This window comes from Bufo bufo, chromosome 5 (genome assembly GCF_905171765.1).
Source record: "Bufo bufo chromosome 5, aBufBuf1.1, whole genome shotgun sequence".
In the NCBI taxonomy this organism is placed as follows: Eukaryota; Metazoa; Chordata; class Amphibia; order Anura; family Bufonidae; genus Bufo; species Bufo bufo.
The window spans coordinates 467,698,142-467,719,258 of NC_053393.1; the positions used below are offsets into that span (position 1 = coordinate 467,698,142).

Here is a 21,117-nt window from a genome sequence, read left to right on the forward strand (position 1 = left end):
GAATGATCGCTATTGTGATCGTTCGTCCCCATACAGATTCATTGCCGGGAGCACATTACTGTTTACACAGGGTGATGTGCTGCCCACAAACTAGGATTTTAGGTGCAGTCATCTGAGGCTCGCTCCTTCGTTGGCTGATCAGAGGCACCATTACATGGGGCATTTATTAAGAAGGAGCGTTTGTCCCTGATAATTGTCCTGATCCTACACCCATGTAAAAGGGCCATTAGGCTGGTTTCACAATGCCATCGGTATTTTCATTGTTCTGGAGTAGTGCCAGGTCCTTCATATGAAGACACCAGTGGCGCCCAACGAGTCTGTCATGTTTTTATCATGGTGTCCAACATTTTACCTGGACAGAGACATGTTTACAACATTAGTCCCCAGAGGTAGAACAACCTGCTGGTGATTTAGTGTGCAATAGGCTAGTGGTGGGTTCCCCCAAAGGATTTGGGGCCCTATATTAGAAAAATGGAGCTTCAACCAGTTAAAAATATGTTGAGAAGTGAAACAGCGGATAATTTAGGACAGATCTTCGAATAGGTTACATTTGAACCTATTTACAAAGTGAATATATTGTTAGAGGGTTGCCATCCAATTTACGTTTTCTAAAGATTTCCTTAAAGGGAAAAAAAAACTCTGTCAGTTAAAACCAGATAGTGACACATTTCCTTTTTTTATAACTTATTTTTATTTTCTGATTGTAGATTTTTGTATTCTATATTTTAAACATGATTATGGGGGCTGCTATCTTGCCTGAGTGCTCTTAACAGCATTTAGATATGTGCTTTGCGGCAGCCACCATGGACCATAGAGACAATCGACTGGAGATGTTCATTGACCTCTATGAGAGAGTTTTCTAGGCATGCTCTTTGACCTGTGTAGAGATCAGGAGGGAGTAGATGAGCTGTGATATCACCTATGTGAATGGTGGACTTGTGTCATCTACTGTACACAGAGATGATATCTGTTGGTCTAATCCTGCCTGTAATGATAACCAGATAAGTGCAGTAAAGGGAACTGTACAGACCAAGAAGTGGCGCCTATTATTAGGTCTAGTGGCCAGTGCGGAAACTGCAGGATTGTATGTGTTTTTTTTATATAGATATTGACATGGAAAATTAAAAATATCATCACCAAAAATTAATTAAAAATATGTTTATAATAAATACAAGATTTAAGCACTAGCTTATTTTCTGATGTTACATTCCCTTTAAAAGAAACTATCACTAGATAAGTTCCCTATTAATCAAGATACTTGTAAAATAATATGTGAAATCTAAAATTGTAGGCAGAATTGTATTCATCATATTGGATTCTGAAACAATTCAGAGGACAAGAGTACATCCTCCATCTGATGAGACGGGACTTTACCCAGGGTTGTAAGGCTATGTGGCACCTCTGGGGATGGTTGATTGGGCTGGTGGAGAGAACAAGATATTTTCCAGTGTGAAGCCTAGAGTGATCTGTTTCTTAGAAGAAGAGTTTTGCAGCGTAGTGTTTCACATGGCCTTTCTTGGCTATGTTGAAAAGCTGAGATCTTTCTATTGAGGGCAATTCAATTTAGAGTTACAAGGCCGCTGGGTCCCCTTGGCTCTCTGCTTCCGGTTCCTATTGCCCTCTCAGCCAACCACTGGTCACAATGGGTCACAATGATGACCCACTTCTGCCACTGATTGGCTAAGAGGGGATTTTGAGCCATTTCCTGTATGTCAAAAAGGGAGTCGGAAGTAGAAGGCAGCAGGACCTGGACAGCATTAGAACAGGGATTGGTGGAGGTGAGTATTGCTTCTTTTATGTCATTTTGACCCCCCACTGCCACCAATTTTTCTAGCACTGTATGGCCCTTTTAATATAAAGAGACCCGCCCCAATGACAAGTTCCCCTTAAAGTTTGATGTACAGTATCCCATTGTGAATAACAAATTCCCGTAATGTAGCTTTGTGAAATCGGTAACACTGTATCAGAGCTGAAATGATTCATGAACATTGTAGCGTGTAACTGACTCTGCCATTTCATTGTCAAATGAGAACGATCATACCTCTCATTCTCTCAGGGAACATAAAGGTGATCATTAGCACCCACTGTCTGATTATACATATGTAACACCACTTTATTGTTCAGTCTTCTCTCCGTGATTCTGTAGGAGCAAATCCATTGTGTATATGGATTCATAGATGCATTTTTTACATTCCCTGCCACTCGCTCCTGGCTCTGTATTATATGAGCGGATATAATTATATGTATGGCACTGTTTGCCATAAATGTATTTCTGACAGTATGGAGAATACTGAATATGATTTGGTGCGTGTGATTAGCAGAGTGGCATATTTCATTTTTAACTTTATCTAGGGTAGACGTGGACTGCAGATAGCTTTGTGGACTATTTTAGGGGAAAATTATGTCTCAATTTGTGCCAAAAAATGGTGTACTTGCTCAGCACTACAGTAACCATGGGTTTTAGACATAAAAGTATAATGTATATAAACCTATAATGTTATTAAAGAACAAACAACAAGAAAATGCCCAAAATATTCCAAAAATATATTTTATTTAATTGTAATAAACATATCATGATTTATAAAATATTAGAGATGGCAAAAAAATGAAGAACCAGCAGGAAACCGGATGCCGTAATCCGCTGGCCAGTGCCGCTGCTACCCACCAAAAGATGGAAAACATGTCAAGTATGCCAATAGTATACACTCACCTAAAGAATTATTAGGAACACCTGTTCTATTTCTCATTAATGCAATTATCTAGTCAACCAATCACATGGCAGTTGCTTCAATGCATTTAGGGGGGTGCTCCTGGTCAAGACAATCTCCTGAACTCCAAACTGAATGTCAGAATGGGAAAGAAAGATGATTTAAGCAATGTTGAGCGTGGCATGGGTGTTAGTGCCAGACGGGCCGGTCTGAGTATTTCACAATCTGCTCAGTTACTGGGATTATACGCACAACCATTTCTAGGGTTTACAAAGAATGGTGCGAAAAGGGAAAAACATCCAGTATGGGGCAGTCCTGTGGGCGAAAATGCCTTGTTGATGCTAGAGGTCAGAGGAGAATGGGCCGACTGATTCAAGCTGATAGAAGAGCAACGTTGACTGAAATAACCACTCGTTACAACCGAGGTATGCAGCAAAGCATTTGTGAAGCCACAACACGCACAACCTTGAGGCGGATGGGCTACAACAGCAGAAGACCCCACCGGGTACCACTCATCTCCACTACAAATAGGAAAAAGAGGCTACAATTTGCACGAGCTCACCAAAATTGGACTGTTGAAGACTGGAAAAATGTTGCCTGGTCTGATGAGTCTCGATTTCTGTTGAGACATTTAAATGGTAGAGTCCGAATTTGGCGTAAACAGAATGAGAACATGTATCCATCATGCCTTGTTACCACTGTGCAGGCTGGTGGTGGTGGAGTAATGGTGTGGGGGATGTTTTCTGGGCACACTTTAGGCCCCTTAGTGCCAATTGGGCATCGTTAAAATGCCACGGGCTACCTGAGCATTGTTTCTGACCATGTCCATCCCTTCATGACCACCATGTACCCATCCTCTGATGGCTACTTCCAGCAGGATAATGCACCATGTCACAAAGCTCGAATCATTTCAAATTGGTTTCTTGAACATGACAATGAGTTCACTGTACTAAAATGGCCCCCACAGTCACCCGATCTCAACCCAATAGAGCATCTTTGGGATGTGGTGGAACGGGAGCTTTGTGCCCTGGATGTGCATCCCTCAAATCTCCATCAACTGCAAGATGCTATCCTATCAATATGGCCAACATTTCTAAAGAATGCTATCAGCACCTTGTTGAATCAATGCCACGTAGAATTAAGGCAGTTCTGAAGGCAAAAGGGGGTCCAACACCGTATTAGTATGGTGTTCCTTATAATTCTTTAGGTGAGTGTATATCAGGGTGATTCACCACATAGTAGCCCTGATAATGCTACTATTGTAAAGTAAAAAGCATATGGTCATCACCCTGGTACATAACCACTATGCAGAGCTCAACTCGAAGTGCAGTTAAAGAAAAATAATCAAACGGACGCTAGAATCTAGCAGTGGAGGGAGAGGTTGAACCCTCAAAAAATAAAAAAGCACAAGACCTTTTAGTAAAGGATATGGAGGAGCCCAGCTATCAACTACAGATAGAAATCAAAAGCATACCACAAAACATGATGGAGGGTGAAAAGCAGCAGGCACAGGACAGGATAGGAACCTCGACGCGCGTTTCGCCTCAGCTTCGTCGGGAGCCTAAAAGTATAATGGTAGATAAAAGCGTCTAGCAAGCTGAAAGCATGAGGAATTTTATAGGCCAGGCAATGCTCTTCTGGGAATTCTGGGAAGAGGGTATGCAAATGAGCTCGTATCAAGCACCACCCCTAATGCCACCAAATGTAAGATAGCTGTCCTATAAGTCAATGTTTAACCTTTTAAACAGGCCTTGAGACATGACTTGCATAATAATTAAGCCAGCACCTAATCTGCAGACAGCTGTTTCGGGGTGATTGCCCCTCATCAATGCAGAGCAGAGAGTACTGGTGTAACTGGGTAGAGGCAGAGCTTGCTAATAGCACATTTGTGTACCCACTTCCCAGAATTCCCAGAGGAGCGTTGCCTGGCCTATAAGACTCCTCAAGCCGTTTAGGCTCTCCCCATAAGGAGATATAGTATCCCTCAAAACCTGACCTAGGCCTCTCAGCCAGTTAAGCCAGTATTCTCTGCTCTGCACTGATGAGGAGCAATCACCCCGAAACAGCTGTCTGCAGATGAGATTCTGGCTTAATTATTATCCAAGCTATGTCTAAAGGGCTGTTTAAAAGGACAAACATTGACTTATAGGATAGCTGCCTTACATCTGGTGGCATTAGAAGCTGAGCTTGTTATGAGCTTATTTGCATAACTTTTTCCTAGCAAGCAAAACCAAAATGATCATACAGCGTGAGCAACTGTGATAAATCTGTTGCCTCTTTAGACTGTGTAGGCAGAGTTTATACTGCCCCAATATATTTCCACAGGATTACTAAATCTGACCCATTGCTCTTCATTAGGTAATCCGCAAAGAGTGGAGTGTGCGTACAGATGTGTATACATGTTGTGCCTGTGTTGTGCCACAGTTTTCCATAATTGCATCAGAAATGCAACAAAAAAGCTGATGTGGATGCAACATGTAAGTCAGACCTTATAGAGTACATCTCTTGTAGCAAATGTACCAGTTGGAACGGCAGTTCCTCTTAGCAATCTCATCAGTATCTCTGAGCCACGGGGGTCATTTACGAAGGCTTTACATCAGGTTTTTGGTGCAAAAAGGTTGTAAATTTGCAAAAAAAATTGCAAAATTTGCACAACATTTTGTGTTTTGTGCCATTCTAAGCACTTTTGAAGAAAGTGCCCACCGTGCCCCACACATATACTGTAATTTACGTCAGAAAACTGGCATAAATCATAACTGAAAGCTATTCCAGCTCTTAGCTGGCATTGGTCTCAGTTTCTAGCTCAGTTTCTTAATATATGTGACACATTTAATAAGAGGCATGCGCCTGTTAATAAAAAATGTGGTTGGCACTTCCTTCAGCAGGGTTGTTACTTAGACTGGCATATGAACCATCAGCCTTTAGTAAATGACCCCCAGTGAATTTCCTACTATAGAGGTAGGAGACAGAGCAGCGGTGGGGCAATGGAAAGAAAGGGACATGGTCATAGCAAAAGCCATTACAGGGACGTCTCCTCATACAGATTTATCAAGTTTCTACTGAGTTCAGTACTAGATCTATACACAGCTATATGGGGCGTCTGTACACGGAGCTCATGGCCCTCAGTAACTACTATACATGCGGATTACTTGCTACTTAAATCACGTACAGGTGCAGCCTGGCAATTCAAGAGAATTTGGATATGGTTACTGCAGCCATGGCACATCATGTGCATGCACCCTTATGGTATGGCCAAACGGCAGGGCTATGACCTAGACGTTATATGGGTTGATCATCGTGATCAGGCAATCTGTGCTAATATCCAGTTAACTCATTAGGAATTGCTTGTTTATTCAGTGTTCATTGTTAATGGCCCCACCGAGAAGAAGTCGTACCTGTCCTTTATACCTCTCCTTTTTTGATCCACTCCTGATTTTGTCTTCCAAAATTGCACCAGGGCCTGTTTGTGTTGTTCAGTGAATGTATAGTTAGTTTCTAATCAGTCCATTAAATACTGCTACAGTTTGTATGACCTTGCGTTTCAAGCTGTAAGGCGGCTGTATCCAGGGATGGGATTCAAATTTTTAACAACAGGTTCCCTACTCAACGGCGGACACGCGGCGTCACGGCACATGTTTACATATAGATACACTATATATATATGCAACACACATACACATAAATACACCATAGACATACATCAATGTGCCATATATACACTACACACACATACCACCCAACTAACGAGCTAAACTATCAGCGGTGCACGAAGCAATGGAAGTGAACATCTCCAGCTGCCCTGCCCCCACCAGAGCACCGGATCAGGACTCAGCTGGTAACACGGTTCTCCGATCCAATTGTAATTTTAACAACTGGATCTGGAGAACTGGAGGGAACTGACTGAATCCCATGCCTGTGTATATTGTATGCATCACAACTGTGCTGTGTGCAGCGAGCCCCTGATGAAATGTTGTGTCATGGTGTACTCCCTCAGGCTCTTTGTCCCTGGGTATCTGTACAGTAGAAATTGAATAGCAATTGCAGGTAGTTGTAGGTATAGGTGTTAGATACAAACCTGAACTGTATCTTGCCTAGTGATGGTTTGGGTAATGGGTGTCTGAGCCATAGTCCCTCACCTTGCAGCAGTGTCTGTAATGTAGTACTTTGCTGTTCTCTTGAAAAGACCTTGGTCTCTTTGGAGTTATGAAATATCATTCCAGTAGCAGAGCTCTAGCGTGTGCTTCCTCTCCTCTCTCTAGCTACACAGGAACTCCCCTTCCTGGTAGGGAGGAGGACAAGCCCATCCCACCAAGAGGAGTGGAACAGGATGGTCAGCCCTGTTCCCACCAACCTTTTGCCATCCATGACCCCTGTGCTGGAATGCACGGCCAAAATATGAAATACATAACGATAACAATACAATACAATAAAACAATTGCAGATACCCCCATGTCTGTGGTACTGCATGTGTGCGTATTCTCTTTGTGATGGCTGTATGGGGTCCGAATTATATGAGCAGCTATCATTATATACAGCTATAGCTATAGTTATAAACCTATTTTGAGTTTGATGTTCACCACGATTTCTGTGTACGTACATCAGGGGGAGAGGAGCAAGAGCATATGGGTAAATTACACACGGACAGGCCTCTAGTCCTTTTCAGAAGGACAGCAGAAGTGAGAAAATGCATCCCCAAATGCTTGGTTGGAGGTTGGAGTCGTTGCTTTATGCCTTGGATGCTCTAATAAATAGCGTATTTAAAGTGTCAATCATATCATAATTTTTACACTAAATACAGGGTGGGCACAGGTTTTCTACCGAATAAATGGCTACTTTACAACATGCTGTAAGCTAGGAGTCTATAAAGCGTATGATTTATACATAATGAGTAAAAAGCAGTAATACACACATTCTACTTCCAATTGCTTATCCTACATTGAAAAGGGGACACTTTGCAGCAATTAGTAGATAAACCACTGCGGAGAACCGGGCTGTAAACGAATGCATACATTAAACACGGCTTTTATAAGCACCATCTTTGCAGGCAAATTAAGCGTAGGCACCTGGGCTCAGCGCACATGGCTGGATTACGCTCAATGTACATTACAGGTGGGGGGTGCAAACTCAGGACTGTAGGAAAGCTTTTAAAAAGGATCTAATCCAACAGCACCGTACAAATATCTGCCACCTACACACAGCTCTGATTAATTTCATATCTCGATTTATCAAATCATGAGGAAACTCTGCGGTACGTAAGAACTCTGCCATTCCTATATGTCTAAGACTTTTATAGTCGCCATATAATACATACTTACCGGAAAGCTTTTCAAGAATGCTGCCTGATAATAATATCCACAAATCTGTAAAAGGGCTAGTCTGATGCTGCACATTTTAGTGACTATATGGTCGTAAACTGATTGCGAGCGTACGGTTTTTATATAGCCTTGTTCACATTTCTGTTTTTCACTGATCTGTGCTGTCTGCATTTTCTGCGGACAGAACCCGTACCCGTTGTTTTTAATGTGTTTGTAATGTGTTAGGTCAGTGAAAAAAATCTCTGCACTACTTTGGTCCATGATGGGGGCCTAGCACGCCTATTGAAGTCTATGGGTAAAAATCACTGACACAACACGGATGGCATCTGTTTTTTTCCATTTTTCGCTTACCACTGGTAGGAGATGTAGATAAATTTTCAGCTGCGCAGTGTCTATGGATTACAGATGACACACAGAGGGAAGAAAACGGACACATGAACCAAACACGCATCCTTTACGGACCTGTTCACCGATAAATCATGGACAGATTTTTTTCAAAAAGACACGGAAATGTGAACTAGGCCTTAGTAGGGCATTCACACGACCATATATATTTTGCAGTCCACAAAACACGGAACCGCAAAATACGAATGACATCCATGTGACGGATGAAACGCTGACGTACAGTCATGTGAATACATACAGTCATGTGAATGTCCCCTATAGATGTTCCTCCCTGCCACACTCGCGTGTCTCTTTTTTTATGTTCATACCTATGTGTGAATGCCATGAGCTGCCCATATTATAAGTTACTTAGTGCCCATAGGTTTAGTCCTCCTTTTGTACACTAGTTTGACTCTTCTGAACCTGCAGAAGTTCTCTTTGTGCTGGGTGGCCGAAATGCTCTTAAAGTGGTGCCTTTCGTTGTAGCAGTGGAAATGAATAGGTTAATCATTGACCTAATGTTTCGTGTCTGGACACACATTGCAGCAGGAACTCTGAAGAAGAAAATCAATTTTAATTATGTTGTGGAAAAAACAACTGGGCTACATGTTATGGAATACAATACAGATACAGTAGTAGCATTTCAACCGGTTAGGTTCATGGCGTCATAACCCTCCATTTAAGGATAGGGGTACATAGGGTGATGGTGCTGGACAGCTGTAAGATCTAGGTGCCTTTTCTATATTCCTTGGTTAAAAGTGGTCCTGGATATTCTATACTTTTAGAAGAAGCACCATCTGTACATAGCGTCATGGAGTTTGCCACTTAGTGGGGTGAGTGTAAGAACTTTGGACAGTAGGTCCCCTCAGTCGAACGTGATTTCAACCCACAATATAACTGTCTCCGCTGTGCCATTTTCCAAAGTACTCTATCTACATTGATTTTCCTCATGGGTTTATTGACAGAACTTTCCTGTCTACATATTTTCCACTGAATATGACACTCAGTGATTGACATGGCTGTAAAATTAGGCTATTTTTAGGATGACACAGGACATTTCCAATAAAAATCAATCTAAATTAAACTCAAAGTTTTTCTCTATTACGTTCTAATGTGTTCCCATTCAGATCAGTAGATGTTGACACTGGCAGAGGAGGACCTTGTTCCTGAACCTTCAGTGGCTTCTCTGGTCATCTGATTTGCTGAGGATAGATTGTCATGGGTGCTAATAAACGATATCCTTGTCACCCCTGAGGAACAGGCTCACAGGTGGCAAAACACCTTTTTGTCCCACCTCTTATTACTTCAGTCACATCTACAAAACCCAAGCCAGTCCAGTGTTCTCAGAGAGCCCAGACACCAATTATCCAATTGTTCCAAATTTTAGTGCTCAGAGCCGACTTTCTGTCCCATAAGGGCACATGTTGTAAAGCTGTACAGTACACAAAAGTTAGCAATTTTTGAGTGAACCGTTTATCATGGTGTCTACAATCACAAACAAGAGAATGGTGAGCCACCTAGGTATATATCATAGCAGAAAATGCAGGGGCATTGCTAGGTCAGAACATCCTGGGCTTTGTCCCCAGCTCTTTTGTCCAGGGCCCCAAATTACTGCGGCAAGACATGGGAGCCAATGACTCCCTGCACCACAATACACTCTCATAGACCATAGGCCACTAGGCCTGAGGACTGTAATAAAGTAGGAGGGCGGGGGCCTGAGCTGAGAAGCCAGCAACTCAGGGCACAGGCCAGAAGAGGCCTGTAGCCTGTATCTCAGATGCGTCTTGGGGTCAAGTTTTTTTTTTCCCTCATGTTCATGTTGGGACCTATAGTACTGGGGTACTATGGGGGGGTGGGCAAACATAACTAAAGGACTACTTTAATTCTGGAGGAACTATTTAGGAGCATTATTTCATCTGGGGGCATTACAGAGGGCATTATACTGACTGGGGGCATTACAGAGGGGTTTATACTGACTGGGGGCATTATAAAGGGACATTATACTGACTGGGGGCAATACAGAGAAGAATTATACTGACCGGGGCAGTGCAGAGGGGCATTAGAGTGCTTGCATACGGGTGCAGGGTAAGGTGCAGAAAATCTGCATGAATTTCCATGTGTATTTCTGTGCATTTCCACACCAAAGCCTGTAATACATAATTGTGTTTTTTTGGTGCGCTTTTGATCAGAGATCTCACCCTCCATTTGAAAAAGGTGAAATCCACAACAACAATTGACCTGCTGCGGATTTCAAAATCTGTACAGCAGGTAAATTTTGCACCTAAGGAAAAAGTAAAGTGTACATGAGATTTGTAAAATCTCATACACTTTGCTGGTACCGTATTGTGCAGATTTTTTTCTGCAAGAAAATGCACATAGAGAAACCGAACGGAATCCGCATCATGTGCAGGCACCCTTATATTGACTGGGGGCAGTCCTCAGGGGCATTATAACTGTTGGGGAGTGAGGGGTGTCAGGATACCAGGAGGAAGAGGATGATAGAAAAGTGAGGAATCTAAGATGTCTGTCTGCAGAGATGAGACATGTTGTCTTGGTCGAATGGAGAAGATGAGAAAAGAGAATGTCTACATCAGAGGAGATGTCACTTTATGTAAGAAGTATGGGGTGCTGCATTCTCCTGTATGTGTGATAGTGCTCAATATAATATCCATCCAAATATGCCTTTAGTACTAGGACCGGGGGATTGGATCAAAAAATTAAACACATATGCATTGGGGATTGGGCCCCAAATCTTCTGAGATGCTAGCAATGGACCTGGGAATATGTAAATCCTATGGTATTGTTTTCTTCAGTTACCACATAAAATTAGCATCTAAAACACAAAATTTGTAACCCTGCTAAGAGCTGAGAGGTATGATTCATGTAAACCATACTGCATAGCAAGAAAACTGAATCCACCATGATGCATTGAGGCTACATTTCCCTATGTAGGTTATGCTCATTAATGAATTGATTTCTAGGATGTGGCACCCATGCTTGATCTAATTATTGCCAGTCCATACGGAGATGCTGGATTGAAGCTTCCATTTATTTTCAGACTCATGTCCTCAACGTCGTCTACTTAACAGACAGACACTATTAATATTGTTCAGCATGTGCATGATTAACTCGGCTATAATATCTGCATGGAGTGATAGCTAATCGAAACTGTTTAACAGACAGAATTAAAGCTTGATGTATATCAACCTTGATGGACTCTTTCTATACTAAGGTATATTGCCTTTAATTAATTGTATCATTTGTATTTTTTTATTTTTATGCATTTATTCCATAGAAATATACAGTATGTCCTAATATATGTTTTAGGCTTCATCACCTCTAACCATTACCTTCAAAGACTGCAAACGGTTATTTTATGGGTAGAGCAAGTATGAGCATTAATGTAGATTAAGGACAAAGTGATCATTGGGAAACTAGTTCCACACCCGCGGTAAAGCTATCCAGCAGACCGTTCTGTCAGAGGAACTGCCTGCTGGAGTTCACTGTATCTGGCCTAGTCGGATAGGCAGGGACCTAGCTAAAGGCTCATGGACCCCACTGCAAGAGTTCAGCTTGGGTCCCCCTTCCATCAGTGCTTTGTGGCAACGGGCAGGGGAGCACATAGCCCTCCTGCAGCCTGAGGCAAGAATTGAAACGGCACCCCCCATGCCAAATTCTTGACCTAACCTCTTCCCTCCAGCCAGAGTTGTAACTTGAAGATTCTGGGCCCAAGTGCAAAATCTATAACAGAGCCCTCCCAGCATGTACTATCATACCGGTGTCTTCTTATGAGGCACAAGGGTCTTTGGGCCCCCTCAGGCTCCTGGGCCCAGTAGCAACTGCTACCTCTGCACCCCTTATAGCTACGCCCCTAAGGATAGGTTCTTGCACCAGTGGAGCTCATTGACTATAATGGGATCCAGCAGGAATTAGGCCAGTTTCTACATTGAGCGCAACAAACATATTAAACATACACTGCTCAAAAAAATAAAGGGAACACTTAAACAACACAATGTAACTCCAAGTCAATCACACTTCTGTGAAATCAAACTGTCCACTTAGGAAGCAACACTGAGTGACAATCAATTTCACGTGCTGTTGTGCAAATGGGATAGACAACAGGTGGAAATTATAGGCATTTAGCAAGACACCCCCAATAAAGGAGTGGTTCTGCAGGTGGTGACCACAGACCACTTCTCAGTTCCTATGCTTCCTGGCTGATGTTTTGGTCACTTTTGAATGCTGGCGGTGCTTTCACTCTAGTGGTAGCATGAGACGGAGTCTACAACCCACACAAGTGGCTCAGGTAATGCAGCTTATCCAGGATGGCACATCAATGCGAGCTGTGGCAAGAAGGTTTGCTGTGTCTGTCAGCGTAGTGTCCAGAGCATGGAGTCGCTACCAGGAGACAGGCCAGTACAACCCAGCAGCAGGACCGCTACCTCCGCCTTTGTGCAAGGAGGAACAGGAGGAGCACTGCCAGAGCCCTGCAAAATGACCTCCAGCAGGCCACAAATGTGCATGTGTCTGCTCAAACGGTCAGAAACAGACTCCATGAGGGTGATATGAGGGCCCGACGTCCACAGGTGGGGGTTGTGCTTACAGCCCAACACCGTGCAGGACGTTTGGCATTTGCCAGAGAACACCAAGATTGGCAAATTCGCCACTGGCGCCCTGTGCTCTTCACAGATGAAAGCAGGTTCACACTGAGCACATGTGACAGACGTGACAGAGTCTTGAGACGCCGTGGAGAACGTTCTGCTGCCTGCAACATCCTCCAGCATGACCGGTTTGGCATTGGGTCAGTAATGGTGTGGGGTGGCATTTCTTTGGAGGGCCGCACAGCCCTCCATGTGCTTGCCAGAGGTAGCCTGACTGCCATTAGGTACCGAGATGAGATCCTCAGACCCCTTGTGAGACCATATGCTGGTGCAGTTGGCCCTGGGTTCCTCCTAATGCAAGACAATGCTAGACCTCATGTGGCTGGAGTGTGTTAGCAGTTCCTGCAAGATGAAGGCATTGATGCTATGGACTGGCCCGCCCCCTTCCCCAGACCTGAATCCAATTGAGCACATCTAGGACATCATGTGTCGCTCGATCCACCAACGTCACGTTGCACCACAGACTGTCCAGGAGTTGGCAGATGCTTTAGTCCAGGTCTGGGAGGAGATCCCTCAGGAGACCGTTCGCCACCTCATCAGGAGCATGCACAGGCGTTGTAGGGAGGTCATACAGGCACGTGGAGGCCACACACACTACTGAGCCTCATTTTGACTTGTTTTAAGGACATTACATCAAAGTTGGATCAGCCTGTAGTGTGTTTTTCCACTTTAATTTTGAGTGCGACTCCAAATCCAGACCTCCTTGGGTTGAAAAATTTGATTTCCATTTTTTTATTTTTGTGTGATTTTGTTGTCAGCACATTCAACTATGTAAAGAACAAAGTATTTCAGAAGAATATTTAATTAATTCAGATCTAGGATGTGTTATTTTTGTGTTCCCTTTATTTTTTTGAGCAGTGTATATATTTTTTTAGAATTTGGGAGAATTTATTAAAACCTTTCTGTGTCCCTATCTATATTTAAAAAAATACTAAAGTCATGCAGTTTTCCCATTGGCCACTAGGCATAAAGTATGTGAATATTCCTGTTTTTTAAGAAAAGCCGCCATCAGCCATAGATACAATAGACTGGAGGGGACCTCTTTGACTTCAATGGGAGAGTTTTCAATGCAGAGGTTAAGAGGTCAGGAAGGAGTAGATAAGCTGTGATATCACCTATTGTGAATGGTGGATCCTATGTTATCTATACAGATGTGATAGCTCTCAATATATTATTAGACCTAAAGGCCAAAACGGGAAAACTGCATGATTTTAGTGTTTGTTTTATATATCGGTAGTGACATGAAAAATTAAAACAAAAAATATCAAAAAATATGTTTAACGTAAAGCTTGATTTAAACAATAGGTCATTTTCTGATGAGACAGTACCTTTAAGATATATTAGGAAGGGAACAAGGTTGTGAACACATAGTCGAAGAAGTCTACAAGGATAGGTGAATGGAAATGGGAATGCTCTAAGAAAGAGGTCATTTTCCAACCCAACACGCACTTTGCATATTTGCCTTCTACATTATGAACTATATGATTTTTCATTACATTGAAGGTAATGGAAGTACATTTGTGGCCATATTATTGGGATTTTCTGCACTTGGATTAGTGTTAACTAAATCTTCCCTTGTGCACTCTAACCAGGTATACTTTCACTGGCATTTATACTTTTGAATCATTGATAAAAATTCTGGCAAGAGGATTCTGTCTGAAAGAATTCACCTTCTTGAGGGACCCATGGAACTGGTTGGACTTCAGTGTTATTGTCATGGCGTGAGTATAATTACTTATTTTATGTTAGATATACGGTATACAGATTGTTTTGTTGGGCTTCACTGCTATAGGTGTCTTAGTCTACTGCAGATACAGTGTTTTGGTTGGGGATCTGATGGGTATCCCTATCAGTATGATCCTCACAGCTGGCAGGGTGAAAATTCCACCCACTGGGCAATATCATTGTTGTCTAGCGATGGCTCTTGATTTAAACCTGCACTAGGTATCAATGGCTAGTTTAAATACTGCTACGAGTGTATCACCGTCAGTAATACTCCTTATGATGGGGTTGATTCTCTCAATTCAGACTGTTAAATTATCTTTATGATTATTCAGAAACAAGGGAATTGTGGTGATAATTGACCAATATAAATGGCCCCTTTAGAGGGAGATTCAAAAAGAGGTTTTCTACACTGGTCACCTGTGCTACTGGAGGATATGCCTATTTTATGGAGGAGGCACAAACTCGTCATAAATTAGGCACATCCTCTAGCAGTATGTACACCTAAATTGAAATCTGCGGCAGCTCAGAGCTGACATAGATTATTGTCTACATTTATGCAAGAAAACTGGTGTAAATGAAGATAAATGTGCGGGCCTCCTGGTCCCACCCAACCTCCGCCCTTACCATGCCTTTTTTTTGGAAAATGGTGAGGGCAGCGTAGAAATGGCACTTTCAACAAAATTGCATTATAGTAATGTTTAATAAATTACATACGTAGTGTTTGCGACTTTTTTAACGCAATATGGCGTAAGGAGATGATAAATATCTCCCTTAGTGTATGTAATGTTTGATAAAAAGTGTCATGAGTGGGAAGCACATAAGAGTGGACAATTAAATATTTTTCTGAGACTGAAGTCAGAATAATCATAATTGTTAATAAATGTGAAAGTTGTTTAACCGGAATGAGATATACTTGTGGTTTCCAAAAAATAACACTGTCTCCCTTGTAACAGGCAGTGATTCAATTGCTGGCAATTTATTGTCATTCTTTGTACAGTTTGCTGAATATTTAATATATCTGACGAGTGAATCAGGAAACAGAAAGAGAATACTGAAGAAATGCCATTTTTGTTCTAGAAAATCGCAGTGTTTAGTCCTAATTTATTATTGGAATCACTTTGACTGAATATATTAAAGGGCTGGTTCCACGAGAAACGTAATCAAACCACAGGATTGGTGATAAATATATGATCTGTGGGATCCCACCAATCACTGGAGTGGGAGTCCTGGGAGGTTTGAATGGTGGTGCCTCCTGCTGCTCCATTCACTGTCTATTGGACTAAGATAACAGACAAACTCTCTACTTGTCTTTCTCCACCAGTCCTACAGTTGGTGGACACATGGCAAATTTTGAGAAACAAATGAGTGTACATGAATGAAAAGCACCTGTGCTCAATGTGTATCTGTTGCAACTCCGTTTATTCTCTATAGAATGACTAGACATAGCTGAATGCTTTACTCGGCTATCTACAGCTGTCCCCTAGACAATGAATGGATGGCAGTGACATGCGCAACCTGCCTCTCCATTCATAGCTGGCCACGGGACTCCCCTACTCATGATCAGCAGGGTTTCGGTGCTTGGACGCTGACTGATCTTGTGTGGATCCCAAGGATAGGGGATAAGTTTCTCTCTTGGCACAAACCCTTCAAAGGAACTGGATGTAATAATTCTAAATGAAACCAGTTTACTATATCAATAAATCAAAATGGAACCACTGGATTCTGGATTCTATTAAATAGAGAGTCAAAAGATGGATATCTGATAGAAATACATAGTCTAAAAAGGTCATGGAATTAATTCAGAGCTTTCTCCAAGTATGCCATATAAAGTGGGTTGAGATTACGAAATAGTCTAATCACTTAATTTGGGCAGACCTGCAGTACCACCCTCGTCTGTGGACAAGAGTGGCGCTGTTCGAGGGGAATTTTTTTTTTCTAATCCTATATAACTTTTTTTTTTAACTGAATTCCAATTTGTATATGAAAATTTGCTATAATATTAGTATATACATGGAATCTGCTTTCCTGGAAGTTATATAAAAAGAATCCTGTATTGTAACTAGAATTAATTAGAATTTTTTTATATATACAGTAACTTCACACTAGTGTCCCATGTGCATGTGATATAGAAAACCCAACGGTAAATTGTGAAAAGAGCTTCTTCCCACAACGACATTTCGCCAACATGTAAATCAATGGAGCTGATAGATGCTCTAAATAATAATAATACAAATAATAATAATAATAATAATAATAATAATAATAATAATGATAATAAAAAGAAGAAGAAAGAAGAAAAATACCCAGCAAATAGCATTAAACTATAGCAAGGGAGGTGGGAGTGACTTTGCACTAAGAGCCATTTCAGAGGGTTTTATACCTCTCTCCTCTTTTTACTTCCACCGTGGCATGACCCAGTGTGAAATTGGTTAGAGGAAAGGTCTAATGTACTTGCCAATATCAGGATCAGGACACTCTAAGGCCTTATGCACACAACCGTATGTATTTTGCGGTCCGTAAAAAACGCATGAAAATCCAGTGTACAATGACTTATAGAAATTCTAATCTTGGGTGCATATGTCATTAGGGTTGACCTATTGAGTAATATAGATATTGTTTATTTTCCCACAATATTCAGACAGCAATTGGAAAATCATCCTGGCCATACCATAAAGTCTTTGCCCTTAGAATTCCTACTTGAATTAATTGTTTAGCTGTGTTCCTCAAGATTAATAGCTTACCTGGTGACCATGTCATACTTTCAATACAGTGGGATAGACTAACAGTCTAATCTGTATGGGTCTCTTCGCAGTCCCCCAAAGGCAGATGTTTCTTCACACAGGAAATAATTCCCAATCAGCGTATCACAAAATTATACTGTCCTCTACCTATTGAGCTGAACGGAACAGCTGGCCCCTAATAGAACAGTACTATCCTTGTCCGTAATGCGGACAATAAAAGGACACGTTATTTTTTTTTTTGTGGAACGGAAATACGGACATGCGGAAACGGAATGCACATGGAGTACCTTCCGTTTTTTTTGCGGACACATTGAAATGAATAGTTCCACATACAGTCCGCAAAAAAAAAGAACGAAACGGACACGGAAAGAAAATACGTTCGTGTGCATGAGCCCTAAGCCCCCCACCGGAACACCAAGAAATGCCCCCAAATTCCCCTAAATGCTTAATTTTGGGTAGGGGTTAAACAAATCCCACCCCTTTTGAGTCTTGGTTTACAGATTATCCTGCTAAAATCAGGACCGCTTTTGAGTTTGGTCTAGATGTGCGGATTTTTTTTTCCAGGGTCCTCTCTACTGTATGTACACTATGAATATTGGGGCATAATCGTATCAGGATCAAGAGAGGGTTAAAATCTTTTGGCCTAATAATGCTATTTTCATAAGATTCTTATAGGGATTCTTCAGGAATGATTTAAAATGGCCGCCGGGAACCTGTCCTAGAATGTCTGTTCTTGGAGAGCTGCCTAGGGATTGAGGGGCCGGGCTTCACTACACACTTGCATACAAACTTGCATATACTACATATTGGTGAGTTTTCCTGTCAGGCTGCTCAGCCATGATGGCATATCGTAGGCAGAATCATATCATGACCATCTATTGTAAAGCAGGGTAGTGAGGCCCTGCCCACCACACCGCCCTAGGCAGCTCTGCAAATGGTTGCAACCAGTACTGCTCACATTCTAGGACAGTTTGCTGGCAGCCATTTAAAATCATTCCCAGAGACGCCCTTTAAAATCTGCAAACTAGTTGCCATAAAATGTAAATTATGTTTGGGGAATAGTCAGATGACTTATTAAAATTCTTCACATATATCAAGAAAGCTCATTAGATGGCATCTTGTAGACAGTGGTCCAGGAAAACCTCAATGGCTTGCAACACTGTTGTACTTTACAGCCGGACAAAATATTATTGGCCATATACTTGGTAATGGAGTGAGATGTGACACCAGACCTTATTCACCTGCTGCAATAATTTACCATTGTTTCCCAGTTGTAAAATGACTTATTATTGATAACCTTTTGGTCCATAAAGCATCTTCATTTTATCTTGGGATTTTTCCTGGGTAACATTGGTATCTTGTCTCAGCGTTGATGCAGTAGCTTCCTCCATTCCTCGATTCCAAATAACTATGGTTTGATTCTACAGGTTTGTAACAGAGTTTGTAAACCTAGGCAATGTTTCAGCTCTACGAACTTTCAGAGTGTTGAGAGCTCTGAAAACTATATCAGTAATCCCAGGTAAGATGGCCCCAACCCTCTCTAGATCCCAGCTACTGCAAGTGCTTCAGTCTGTGCCCTGTTTTCCCTCTTTTGCTGTTGTTGTTGGATGGAGTTTTGCTATTGTTTGTGTGTGACTTTCCCTTATTACAGATATGCTACTGAGTTTGTGGACCTGGGCAATGTGTCAGCTTTAAGGACATTCAGAGTACTTCGAGCTTTGAAAACAATCTCGGTCATTCCAGGTGAGGATTGGGTTAAACACTAAGGCTGCTTGTGAAAGCCCACATACCATTCCTATTAACCAAACTGATGTCTCACTGACAATGTTCCACACTAAAAATTCTTCGGAATGGTTGTATGTCGAGAATGTGACTTGTCTGCAGAATGAATATTTTAGAAATTTTTATAGGGATGAAAGCTGCAGAAAATCCAGTGTACAATGATTTATAGAAATTCTAATCTTGGGTGCGTATGTCATTAGGGTTGACTTATTGAGTAATATAGATATTGTTTATTTTTCCACAATATTCAGACAGCAATTGGAAAATCATCCTGGCCATACCATAAAGTCTTTGCCCTTAGAATTCCTACTTGAATTAATTGTTTAGCTGTGTTCCTCAAGATTAATAGCTTACCTGGTGACCATGTCTCGTTCATACTTTCAATACAGTGGGATAGACTAACAGTCTAATCTGTGTGGGTCTCTTCGCAGTCCCCCAAAGGCAGATGTTTCTTCACACAGGAAATAATTCCCAATCAGCGTATCACAAAGTTATACTGTCCTCTACCTATTGAGCTGAGCATGCGTGCTTATAGAGGAGTCTGGAAAAATAACTGATAATGAAGTGAGCATTTGGCTTGTAGCTGTATTGGCTTTTTGACCAGTTCAATCTTCCTTAAAGGGGCTGTCCAGGATATTTTTAAAAGGCTATGAGCAGGAAATGTGCTATACTCACCTTCCTGCTTTTCCGGTGTTCGGTTGATCCAGTCCCTGCCATCTGGAAGCGATGGCATCCTATCTGTCTTCACAAGACCGCAGCAGCTAATCACTGGCCTAGAGGTCAACCGTGCATAAATAGCATGCAACCACAGACCAGTAGATCATGTGACTGCTGAGGCCAATGATTGTGAAGATGATCGGGATGTCATCACTTTCGGAAGGACTGGACTGGCAGTGTTGGAGCAGCGGGACATTTGAAGGGTGAGTAAAGTAGTGTATAGTGTAAACTGGGAAGAAGGAAAATTGTCACACTGCAATTTAGGAGTTTAGATAAGCCTTTAGAGGTGACCGTTTCCAATGACATCTAGCAGAATTATAAATTCAGCTCTGGACCATAATGCAACCTGTCACTTGTGATATAAATTTTATGTACATACTAAGTAAAATATTGATGTTCAGAGGTAGAAATACCCTTTAAAGGGGTTTTTTGGGAGTAATTAATGTTTATCCAATTCCTGAACAGAAAATTCATACCTGTTCCCTGTCGCTTCAGTCCTCCGTGCTGCCTCCATCGTGTCCATGTTTTGGTCCCCACTGTGTTTACATTCGATGCTGCATGGGCATGATTGCCTGCTCTGCTGCAGCCAGTAACTGACTTCAGCAGTGATGTGACCGCAAGCGCCACCTCTCCGTACAAGCCATTCATTGGCTGCTGCGGAGCATGTGACCATGCCCATGCAGCGCTTGATGTAAACACTGCTGGGACAAGAACATGAACACAGCAGAGGCAGTGCGGAGGGGAGAAGGTAAGTATTCATTTTCTATTTACGGAGGCAGACTGTGGACATTAAATAAAAATTATTCATCCCAGAAAACCCATTTAAAGGCTGTATTCCCCTGCAAAGAAAATGTGAAGAAGTTTAGGAGGTCCTTTATTTTAAACATAAGGTACATCTGCACAGAAGTAAGGGAGGTTCTTTCTAGTATCAGATTATAGGATTGTTAAATTTGCCTTTGCTCTGCTGTGACACTATTCTTCAGTGAGTCTATTAGCAAAATGTGGAGCTTCTTCCTAATAACTGACTGTGAGACAAGAAGGCCCTTCTGTAATTTCATACAACATTAAAGAAATACGCCTTTGT

The 21,117-nt window shown here is 41.8% G+C and overlaps 1 protein-coding gene across 14 annotated transcripts in view; it reads left to right on the top strand.

Annotated features, from left to right (window-relative positions):
- LOC121002352 (sodium channel protein type 4 subunit alpha-like) overlaps window positions 1-21,117 on the top strand; it is a 450,413-nt gene that overhangs the window by 119,719 nt on the left and 309,577 nt on the right. For all 14 annotated transcript variants that reach the window (XM_040433808.1, XM_040433805.1, XM_040433807.1 and 11 more), the window contains 2 exons: window positions 14,661-14,789; window positions 19,186-19,277. In XM_040433808.1, coding sequence (XP_040289742.1) covers window positions 14,661-14,789; window positions 19,186-19,277 — 221 coding nt within the window. The remainder of the gene's footprint in view (window positions 1-14,660; window positions 14,790-19,185; window positions 19,278-21,117) is intronic.